This window comes from Stenella coeruleoalba (genome assembly GCF_951394435.1).
Source record: "Stenella coeruleoalba genome assembly, chromosome: 4".
Lineage (NCBI taxonomy): Eukaryota > Metazoa > Chordata > Mammalia > Artiodactyla > Delphinidae > Stenella > Stenella coeruleoalba.
The window spans coordinates 42,728,526-42,740,852 of NC_137149.1; the positions used below are offsets into that span (position 1 = coordinate 42,728,526).

Here is a 12,327-nt window from a genome sequence, read left to right on the forward strand (position 1 = left end):
AAGACTCCAGGCTTCCACTGCAGGGGGCACGGGTTCAATCCCTGGTCAGGGAACTAAGATTCTGCATGCCACATAGTGAGGCCAAAAAAACAAGGTAACAAAAACAGAGCAAGAGTGACTATAATACTGTGAAACAAAAAAGACTTTAAATTTTTAAATGTTTACAAAAGGCAAAGGGTATTAGGATATTATATATTGGTAAAAGGTGTACTCCACCAAGATTAGAAAAAACTGAGAACATATACACACTTAACAACAGAGCCCCAAAATATATGATACAAAATTGATAGAACTAAAGGGAAAAATGAAAAGTCCTACAAAAATAGTCAGAAATACAATACCCCAATTTCAATAATGGATAGAACAAGTGGACAGAAGATCAAGAGGGAAATAGAGAACTTGAACTACACTATTAACAGATTAGTCCTACCAAACATAAAGAGAACATTCCGGTTAAAAACAGCAGAATACACATTCTTCTCAAGTGCACATGGAATACTCAGATCACGTTTGGCCACAAAAAAAGGCTTAATAAATTTTAAAAGGTTGAACTCATAGAAAGTATAACTTCGCTTCTTTGAAAAGATCATCAAAACTTGACATTTAGTTAGTATAACTTAAGAAAAAAAGAGGACTCAAATTACCAATGTAAGAAATGAACATTAGGGGACTTCCCTGGTGGCACAGTGATTAAGAATCCGCCTGCCAATGCAGGGGACATGGGTTCAAGCCCTGGTCCGGGAAGATCCCATATGCCACGGAGCAACTAAGCCCGTGTGCCACGACTACTGAGCCTGCACCCTAAAGCCCGCAAGCCACAACTACTGAAGCCCACATGCCTAGAGCCCATGCTCTGCAACAAGAGAAGCCACTGCAATGAGAAGCCCGCACACTGCAACAAAGAGTAGCCCCCGCTACTCTTCTCTACTCTAGAGAAAGCCCATGCGCAGCAAGGAATACCCAACACAGCCAAAAATAAATAAATAAATATTAGAAATGAAAGTTAGGACATTACTACCGATTTTACAGAAATAGAAAGGATTATAAAATAGTACCATGAACAACTGTATATCAACAAATTGTATAACCTAGATGAAGTAGACAACTCCCCTAGAAACACAAAAAGTAACAAAACTGACTCAAGGAAAAAAACAAACAAACAAACAGAAAATCAGAATACACCTACAACAAGTAAGGAGACTGAATTAGTAATCAAAGCTTCCCAACTAAGAAATCAAAATCAGATGCCTCACTGGTGAATTCCACTAAACATTTAGAGAAGTAACAATCCTTCTCAAACTCTTAAAAAACACTGAAGAGGAGGAAGACTTCCTACTCATTCTATGAGGCCAGTATTATTACCCTGATACCAAAGCTAGACAAAGGCACAAGAAAAGAAAACTACAGGCCAAATGTCCCTTACAAATATAGATGCAAAAATCCACAGCAAACACGAGCAAACTGAATCCAGGAGCATATTAAACAGATTACACACCATGACCAAGTGAGTTTTATCCCAGGGATGCAAGGGCGGTTCTCAATCAAATTAACATATCACACTAATAGAATGAAGGAGAAAAAAATACATGATCATCTCAACTGATGCAGAAAGAGCATGTGACAAAATCAAATACACTTTTATGATAAAAATACTCAGTAAACTAGGACTAGAAGAGAACTTCCTCAACATAAGAAAAGCCATATATGGAAAACACACAGCTAACACAGTCAATGATGAAAGACTGAAAGCTCTTCCCCTAAGATTAGAAACAAGATAAGGATGCCCACTATGGATGCTTCCACTTAATACAGTACTGGAAATTCTAGCCAGAGCAATTAAACCAGAAAAAAAAATTATTTTAAGGCATCTAAGTTGGAAAGGGAGAAGTAAAATAATCTCTGTTTGTAGATGACATGATCTTATACATAGAAAACTCTCAAGAATTCACACCAAAAAAAAACTGTATTAAGAGCTAAAAAACAAATGTGGAAGAGTAGCAGGATACAAAATCCACATTCAAAAATCAGTTAGGGGCTTCCCTGGTTGTGCAGTGGTTAAGAATCCGCCTGCCAAAGCAGGGGACACAGGATCAAACCCTGGTCTGGGAAGATCCCACATGCTGCAGAGCAACTAAGCCTGTGCACTGCAACTACTGAAGCCCGTGCTCTGCAACAAGAAATCCACTACAGTGAGAAGTCCGTGCAATGCAAGAAAGAGTAGCCTCTGCTCTCCACAACTAGACAAAGCCCACGTGCAGCAACGAAGACCCAACACAGCCAAAAATACATAAATTAATTTTTTAAAAATCAGTTATATTTCTATACGCTAGCAATGAACAATCTGAAAAAGAAATTAAGAAAATTCCACTTAAAATAGCATCAAAAAATTAAAATACTTAAGAATTAACTTAACTAAGGCAAAAGACTTGTACACTGAAAACTGCAAAACACTGCTAAAATAAATTAAAGACCAAATGACAACAAGGACTCAAATACTTGTATGCCAATATTCACAGCGGCATTATTCACAACAGCTAACAGGGCGAACAATCCAAGTGCCCATCGATGATGACATCAATGACAAACAGATAAACAAAATGTGGTATATAAATACAGAATATTATTCAGCTATAATAAGGAATGAAGTTCTGATACATTCACAACGTGAATGAACCTTGAATACATTATGCTAAGTGAAATAAGCCAGACAGAGAGGACAAGTATTGTATGTTTCCACTTACATGATGTATCTATGTTGTATAAATGATGCAAATACATAGAGACAGAAAGTAAAACAGTAGGGAGCCTGGGAGGGTTGGAAGAGTAAGCAGTTACTGCTTGATAGTTACACTTTCTGTTGTGAGTGCTGAAAAAGTTTTGGAAATATTTGCAATGTTATACAACATTGTGAACTCAGAGGGCCACTGAGTTGTACACTTAAAAATCATTAAAATGGAAGGACTGGTTCAAGATGTCGGAGTAGAAGGACGTGCTCTCACTCCCCCTCGCGAGAGCACCGGAATCACAACTAACTGCTGAAAAATCACTGACAGAAAGACACTAGAACTCAGCAAAAAAGATACCCCACATCCAAAGACAAAGAAGCCACAATGAGATGGTAGGAGGGGTGCAATCACAATAAAATCAAATCCTGTAACTACTGGGTGGGTGACTCACAAACTGGAGAACACTTATACCACAGAAGTCCACCCACTGGAGTGAAGGTTCTGAGCCCCACGTCAGGCTTCCCAACCTCGGGGTCCACCAACAGGAGGAGGAATTCCCAGAGAACCAGACTTAGAAGGCTACTGGGATTTGATTGCAGGACTTCAACAGCACCGGGGGAAAGAGACCCCACTCTTGAAGGCCACACACAAAATAGTGTGCGTATCGGGACCCAGGGGAAGGAGCAGTGACCCCATAGGAGACTGAACTAGACCTACCTGCTAGTGTTGGAGGGTCTCCTGCAGAGGCGGGGGGTGGCTGTGTCTCACCATGAGGACAAGGACACTAGCAGCAGAAGTTCTGGGAAGTACTCCTTGGCATGAGCCCTCCCAGAGTCCGCCTTCAGACCCACCAAAGAGCCTGGGTAGGCTCCAGTGTTGGGTCGCCTCAGGCCAAACAACCAACAGGGAGGGAACCCAGCCCCACCCATCAGCAGACAACCAGATTAAAGTTTTACTGAGATCTCCCCACCACAGCAACAGCCAGCTCTACCCACCACCAGTCCCTCCCATCAGGAAACTTGCAAAACCCTCTTAGATAGCCTCATCCACCAGAGGGCAGACAGCAGAAGCAAGAAGAACTACAATCCTGCAGCCTGTGGAACAAAAACCACATTCACTTCAGAAAGACAGACAAGATGAAAAGGGAGAGAGCTACGTACCAGATGAAGGAACAAGATAAACCCCCAGAAAAACAACTAAATGAAGTGGAGATAGGTAACCTTCCTGAAAAGAATTCAGAATAATTATAGTGAAGATGATCCAGGACCTTGGAAAAAGAATGGAGGCAAAGATCCAGAGGATGAAAGAAATGTTTAACAAAGACCTATAAGAATTAAAGAACAAACAAACAGATATGAACAATACAATAACTGAAATGAAAAATAAAGGAGAAAGAACCAATACCAGAATAACTGAGGCAGAAGAACGGATATGTGACCTGGAAGACAGAATGGTGGAATTAACTGCCATGAAACAGAAGAAAGAAAAAAGAATGAAAAGAAATGAAGACAGACTAAGAGACCACTGGGACAACATTAATAAATGCAACAACATTCACATTATAGGGGTCCCAGAAGAAGAGAGAGAGAAAGGACCCGAGAAAATATATGAAGAGATTATAGTTGAAAACTTCCCTAACATGGGAAAGGAACTAGCCACCCAAGCCCAGGAAGCACAGAGACTCCCAGGCAGGACAAACCCAAGGAGAAACATGACAAGACACACAGAAAACAAATTGGAAAAAATTAAAGACAAAGAAAAATTACTGAAAGCAGCAAGGGAAAAACTACAAATAACGTACAAGGGAACTCCCATAAGGTTAACAGCTGATTTCTCAGCAGAAACTCTACAAGCCAGAAGGGAGTGGCATGATATACTTAAAGTGATGAAAGGGAAGAACCTACAACCAAGATTACTCTACCCGGCAAAAAAACAAAATTACGGAAATATATCACAGATGAATATAGATGCAAAAATCCTCAACAAAATACTAGCAAACAGAATCCAACAGCACATTAAAAGGATCATACACCATGATCAAGTGGGACTTATCCCAGGGATGCAAGGATTCTTCAATATACGCAAGTCAATCCATGTGATACACCGTATTAACAAACTGAAGAAGAAAAAGCATATGATCACCTCAATAGATGCAGAAAAAGCTTTTAACAAAATTCAACACCCATTTATGATAAAAACTCTCCAGAAAGTGGGCACAGAGGGAACTTACCTCAACATAATAAAGGCCATATACAACAAACTCATAGCAAACATTGTTCTCAGTGGTGAAAAACTGAAAGCACTTCCTCTAAGATCAGGAACAAGACAAGGATGTCCACTCTCACCAGTATTATTCAACATACCTTTGGAAGTCCTAGCCAGGGCAATCAGAGAAGAAAAAGAAATAAAAGGAAGACAAATTGGAAAAGAAGAAGTAAAACTGTCACTGTTTGCAGATGACATGATACTATACATAGAGAATCCTAAAGATACCACCAGAAAACTACTAGAGCTAATCAATGAATCCGGTAAAGTTGCAGGATACAAAATTAATGCACAGAAATCTCTTGCATTCCTATACACTAATGATGAAAGATCTGAAAGAGAAATTAAAGAAACACTCCCATTTACCACTGCAACAAAAAGAATAAAATACCTAGGAATAAACCTACTTAGGGAGACAAAAAACCTATATGCAGAAAACTATAAGACACTGATGAAAGAAATTAAAGATGATACCAACAGATGGAGAGATATACCATGTTCTTGGACTGGAAGAATCAATATTGTGAAAATGACTATACTACCCAAAGCAATCTACAGATTCAATGCAATCCCTATCAAACTACCAATGGCGTTTTTTATGGAACTAGAACAAAAAATTTTAAAATTTGTATGGAGACACAAAAGACCCTGAATAGCCAAAGCAGTCTTGAGGGAAAAAAATGGAGCTAGAGGAATCAGATTCCCTGACTTCAGACTATACTACAAAGCTACAGTAATCAAGACAATATGATACTGGCACAAAAACAGAAATACAGATCAATGGAACAAGATAGAAAGCCCAGAGATAAACCCACGCACCTATGGTCAACTAATCTATGACAAAGGTGGCAAGGATATACAATGGAGAAAAGACAGTCTCTTCAATAAGTGGTGCTGGAAAAACTGGACAGCTACATGTAAAAGAATGAAATTAGAACACTCCCTAACACCATACACAAAAATAAACTCAAAATGGATTAAAGACCGAAATATAAGACTGGACCCTATAAAACTCTTAGAGGAAAACATAGGAAGAACACACTTTGACATAAATCACAGCAAGATCTTTTTTTGATCCACCTCCTAGAGTAATGGAAATAAAAACAAAAATAAACAAATGGGATCTAATGAAACTTAAAACCTTTTGCAAAGCAAAGGAAACTACAAACAAGACGAAAAGGCAACCCTCAGAATGGGAGAAAATATTGGCAAACAAATCAACAAAGGATTAATCTCCAAAATATATAAACAGCTCATGCAGCTCAATATTAAACAAACAACCCAATCCAAAAATGGGCAGAAGACCTAAATAGACATTTCTCCAAAGAAGACATACAAATGGCCAAGAAGCACACGAAAAGCTGCTCAACATCACTAATTATTAGAGAAATGCAAATCAAAACTACAATGAGGTATCACCTCACACCAGTTAGAATGGGAATCACTGGAAAATCTACAAACAACAAATGCTGGAGAGGGTGTGGAGAAAAGGGAACCCTCTTGCCCTGTTGGTGGGAATGTAAATTGATACAGCCACTACGGAGAACAGTATGGAGGTTCCTTAAGAAACTAAAAATAGAATTACCAAACGACCCAGCAATCCCACTACTGGGCATATACCCTGAGAAAACCGTAATTCAGAAAGAGTCATGTACCACAATGTTCATTGCAGCACTATTTAAAATAGCCAGGACATGGAAGCAACCTAAATGCCCATCGACAGACCAATGGATAAAGAAGGTGTGGTATATACATACAATGGAATATTACTCAGCCATAAAAAGGAATGAAACCGAGTCATTTGTAGAGATGTGGATGGATCCAGAGACTGTCATACAGAGTAAAGTAAGTCAGAACGAGAAAAACAAATATCACATATTAACGCAAATATGTGGAACCTAGAAAAATGGTACAGATGAACCAGTTTGCAGGGCAGAAATAGACACACATGTACAGAACAAACATGGACACCAAGGGGGGAAAGTGGCAAGGGGGGTGGTGGTGGTGTGATGAACTGGGAGATTGGTACTGACACATATACATTAATATGTATAAAATGGATAACTAGTAAGAACGTGCTGTTTAGAAAAATAAATAAAATAAAATTTAAGAAAAAATCGTTAATACGGTAACCTTTGTGGTTTGTATATTTTACCACAATTTTATTTACAAGGTACATACAAACCCTAAAGCAAACACTAAATAAATGATATACTAACCAAGAGTAGAGATAAAACTGATACTAAAAGTACTGGGTTGGCCAAAAAGTTCGTTCGTATTTTCCGTAAGATGGCTTTAGTAGGGCTTAGTTATATTTAAGGTCATTTGAAACAATTTTGTTAGATTGTCTTGTGACAGCTGTCATATCAGTGTGCATTTAAAAAAAAACTTATCAAAAGTAGTGAATTTTTGTGTAGCCACTTAAAAATTGAAGATGGAAGAAAAAGCAACATTTTCGACATATTATGCTTTCTTATTTCAAGAAAGGTGAAATGCAACTGAAACACGAAAAAAGATTTGTGCAGTGTATGGAGATGATGCTATGACTGATCGAAAGTGTGAGTGGTTTGCGAAGTTTCATGCTGGAATTTCTTGCTGGATGATGCTCCACAGTCAGGTAGACCAGCTGAGGTTGACAGCTACCAAATGAAGACATTCACTGAGAACAATCAACGTTATACCATGCAGGAGATAGCCGACATACTCAAAATATCCAAATCAAGCACTGAAAATCATTTGCACCAGCTTGGTTATGTTAATCGCTCTGATGTTTGGGTTCCACAAAAGTTAAGTGAAAAAAACCTTCCTGACTGTATTTCCGCATGCAATTCTCTACTGAAACGTAACAAAAACATTCCATTTTGAAACAAGTTGTGACAGGCGATGAAAAGTGGATACTGTACAATAATGTGGAACGGAAGAGGTCGTGGGCAAGCAAAATGAACTGCCACCAACCACAACAAAGGCCAGTCTTCACCCAAAGAAGGTGATGTGTATATGGTGGGACTGGAACAGAGTCCTCTACTATGAGCTCCTTCCAGAAACCAAAAGGTTAATTCTAACAAGTACTGCTCCCAATTAGACCAACTCAAAAGCAGCACTCAACGAAAAGCATCCGGAATTAGTCAACAGAAAACGCACAATCTTCCATCAGGGTAACACAAGACCGCATGTTTCTTTGATGACCAAGCAAAAACTGTTACAGCTTGGCTGGGAAGTTCTGATTCATCTGCTGTATTCACCAGACATTGCACCTTCAGATTTCCATTATTTTGTTCGGTCTTTACAAAATTCTCTCAATGGAAAAAATTTCAATTCCCTGGAACACTAAAAGGCACCTGGAACAGTTCTTTGCTCAAAAAGATAAAAAGTTTTGGGAAGATGGAATTATGAAGTTGCCTCAAAAATGGCAGAAGGTGGTGGAACAAAACAGTGAATATGTTGTTCCATAACGTTCTTGGTGAAAATGAAAAATGTCTTTTATTTTTACTTAAAAACCAAAGGAAATTTTTGGCCAACCCATACTTAATAAATCCAAAGCAAGTCAGGAAAAGACAAAACAAGAATAAAGAAAAGAGAAACAGGGGGAAAACAAACAGTAAGATGGTAGGCATAAATTTAACCATATCAGTAATTACATTAAATGCATATTGTGAAACCGAAAGATTAAATGACAGAATGTTTAACTGTAACACCCAACTATACATGCTATCTGCAAAAGATTCAAGAGCAGTTGCCTTGGATTCAAGGAGAAAAGGAATAGTTTGTACCGAAACAATAATGGCAATGTGAGGGGGCCAAAGAAGGCTGAAAATTTAAACAGCCTACTTCTACTCAATGACAGCCAAAATTTATTTTATGTCATTCCTATGAAAACCAGATAATGCTGCATGAAGACTACACACTACACTATATGTTCCCTACGGCTTCAATCTAGTTTAAAACTTTGATTTTCAACCTACATTTTTACAGTGAATGCTCTTTTAACAAGCCCCATAACCAACTTGCCAAAATTCATGCTACCCATCCCTGAATAAAACATAATGACTATTACAGAAGGATACACAGAATACTCCCAACTAGCAACTCTGTTCCCCCAAGTTGAGGTGAATGCTTGCACAAGTTGTATTTGTTCTCAAACCTGAACACCAGCTGAACTTATTAAGTTAACTGAAATACTTTTTAAACCAACAGAATAAATGCAAGAAGAAAGCTGTTTCTAAAAATCAAATTTGTAGTTTCGATTTCCTTAGCTTCTCTCCCAGGAAATGCACAGAAAATTCACTCTCTAACTTCATCCCAATCTCTACTTAAAAAAATGCTTCTTTTCAAGGCCTTTCCTGTCCATCAAATGTGAAGGAGCATTCTCTGTATTCTCTACCCCATAGACATATTTCACTTTTCTTCAGAACATTCAGTCTGATATTACATCTTTATTGTCTTATTTCTACCATTAGATTATAAACTCTATGAAAGCAGGAAATTTGAGTCATTTATTCTGGATCCCGAGCAGTTAGAAGAGGGCAAGTCACACAACAGATGCTCAATAAATATTTAAATGATTAAGAAAGACTCCTTCAAGATAATCTGATTAAAAGGAGCTGCACTTTTTAAAATCTGAGCTGCACTCAGATTGCAGCTTCTTTGATAAGCTACCAGTCCAAATAATATCAAGTAAGATAGTTCCTGTGCTCCCCATTCCCCAAATGAATTCTTCCCTGAATTCAAACTCTGTCATAGCCTTATTCCCCACTATTCCCCAATACACATCCTTCTCTACAACCAAACGGGAATACTCCTTTGAACATCCCCCACTGAGTTCAATTTAATCTGCTAAAGATCATACTTAAAAGACAAGAGGGGGTAATAGGCTTTATGTTGGATGAATTTTCATTGTTTAACATGCCTGACACCCCATTATTAAGGAGCCCTAGTAAAATTCAAGTCTATTACAGGGTAAAAGAGAAAACATAAAGTCAATTTCTGAAGGCTCATGCCACAGATAATCAAACAATTATTAACGCTGAGAACAACCATAACAGCAAAATACCCTAACAACAGTTAAACAGTGCTTTACCGTGGGCTCAAATGATCCCTACTGCTTGGAATGGTCTCTTCTCCCTCTGCCACCTATCAAAATCCTTCATCCATCTTCAAGGTTCAATTAAGGGCCACCTCTTCATTACATTTTATCTTTTTTTTTTTTAAAGATTAAAAAAATTTTTTTTGATGTGGACCATTTTTAAAGTCTTTATTGAATTTGTTATAATATTGCTTCTGTTTTACGTTTAGGTTTTTTGGCCACGAGGCATGTGGGATCTTAGCTCCCCGACCAGAGATCGAACCCACACCCCCTGCATCAGAAGGCAAAGTCTTAACCACTGGACTGCCAGGGAAGTTCCTCTTCATAACATTTTCTGATCATTTGCTGCAACTGGATGAGAAGTCTCTCTCTCTCTCCTTTGATCCCCATAGAATCTTTAATTCAACATCCCTTAAAGGATGTACACAAATAATACACAGAATATAGTGTACATATTTTCTTCTCTGTTACAAGTCCTAGAGGGTAAAAACTGTCATCTTTACATCCACTAAAGCACCTTAGAAAATGTGTTGCATGTATTTATTGTGTTGTAAGTATTTATTAAACTTTTAAATTTATGTTCTTCCACATTACAAAGCAATTGAACTGACTGAAACTTCATGCTGAAGTTTTATCGTTCCAAAATTTTGCAGTAGGACAACTCTTTGAAGTGGTTAACTCTTTCGGTTAAATAAATCAGCTGAAAGGAATGACTTAGATTCAAAATTTTCCACTCCATTTGAGAATGAGAACATGCTCATTTCCTAATACTCTGCAACGGATTACTTACCTGAGACCATGGTCTGTGATCTGATAACATCCGGACAGACTGAGAAACAGAAGTACACGCCCAGTCTCTTGATCAGTTTTTTCACTCCCGGAGTAAATTAAGTCTGTTCCCCTAAGCAATCTAGTCCTTGATGCTTTTCTACACAATGCAGAAGACTCCGGGAGTGCTGACATAGTTCTTAAAGCTGTTCCTGTACAACAAAATGAATGACCACAATACGCAAAGGCTGGAGAAGCACAATGCTGCTGCCAACAGACACTAGTCCTTAGTCCAACAATATCCTTACTGTAACAACCGGAGGAGGAACAACTAAAATTGGATGCTGTTTCCATTACACAAAGACTTTCAACATTTCTATGTCTCCATTCTACAGCATCTTCAATATCAGCCAAATCTTCAGCATCTAACATCCACACATAAGGAGAAGTGAAATTTTCAGAAGAAATAGGTTTAGTCCAGGGGTGTTCATTATCTATTTCTTCTCCGATGCCCTTGTTAGTTATATCGGGCAAACAAGCATACTGCTTGGTGGACTGCATGGTAATGTCTTTATTTTTCCAGGTAGTCGAAGCAATTTTGCTTGTTGAAGTTTTCAAAAGGCCACTCTGATGAGATGTCAAAATTCCAAGAGCTCTAGAAATCTTCTCTAGAGCCACATCTGTGATTTTTTCACATCCAGATAGATCAAGATGCCGAAGACTCTGGCAGCAACCAAGCCAAGACCAACTATAATTAAGAGGTAACAAAACTATTAGTGGATATTGTTAAATTCTTCAAAAGATTTGATTATACGTAAGTAAATGGAAACTACAAGAAAGATTTTAAATCTAATATAATCAATCATTTACTGAATATCTGTTGTTAGGCACTACTTTAAATGCTAGGAATATGAAAAGACAATAAGAGTAATGAGGAACTAAGAGTATTGCTAACCCAAAAGAAGAGTAGGAAAGGAGAAGGGTATGGAAGGGAGAGACTGTTTTTCATCCTGAAAAATAACCAATAGAGGAAAGGCTCTACAGACATGAAAGAAAGAAAATAATAATTAGAGGAGAAAGATTCAGTAGAACAAGCTCTAGGAATTAGTAGAGAATTAGCCTTAGCCAGAGAAGAATACATTTCTCCCTCTGAAATTGGAAAAGAGGTGCTGATATAAATGCTAGGGTGGGAAACAGCAGGGCGAGGTAGAATAAGAAGGAAAGTAGCAGCATCCAAAGAAATAAAATCTGAGGGTTGCTTGAAGAAAGTGTTAAAATTTTAGAATAACTATGAAGAGGGAGCTTTGCCAAATGGTACTGGGAGCCCAACTAAAAATGAAAACTTCTTTAAAACACAGTACCAAGCTACATGGTTACACAGCAAGGCTCAAAAGCCTAGACACAGTACAAGATTATAAAGGTGATAGGATGATACATATATAAGTTTTGAATCAGCTGGGACCTAAGGACAAAAGCAAAGAATTG

At 38.1% G+C, this 12,327-nt stretch overlaps 1 protein-coding gene across 2 annotated transcripts in view; it reads right to left on the minus strand.

Moving 5' to 3' along the window:
- The window catches only part of FBXL5 (F-box and leucine rich repeat protein 5), a 50,404-nt gene that overhangs the window by 15,502 nt on the left and 22,575 nt on the right, over positions 1-12,327 (minus strand). For both annotated transcript variants that reach the window (XM_079919213.1, XM_079919212.1), the window contains exon 9: positions 10,865-11,590. In XM_079919213.1, coding sequence (XP_079775339.1) covers positions 10,865-11,590 — 726 coding nt within the window. The remainder of the gene's footprint in view (positions 1-10,864; positions 11,591-12,327) is intronic.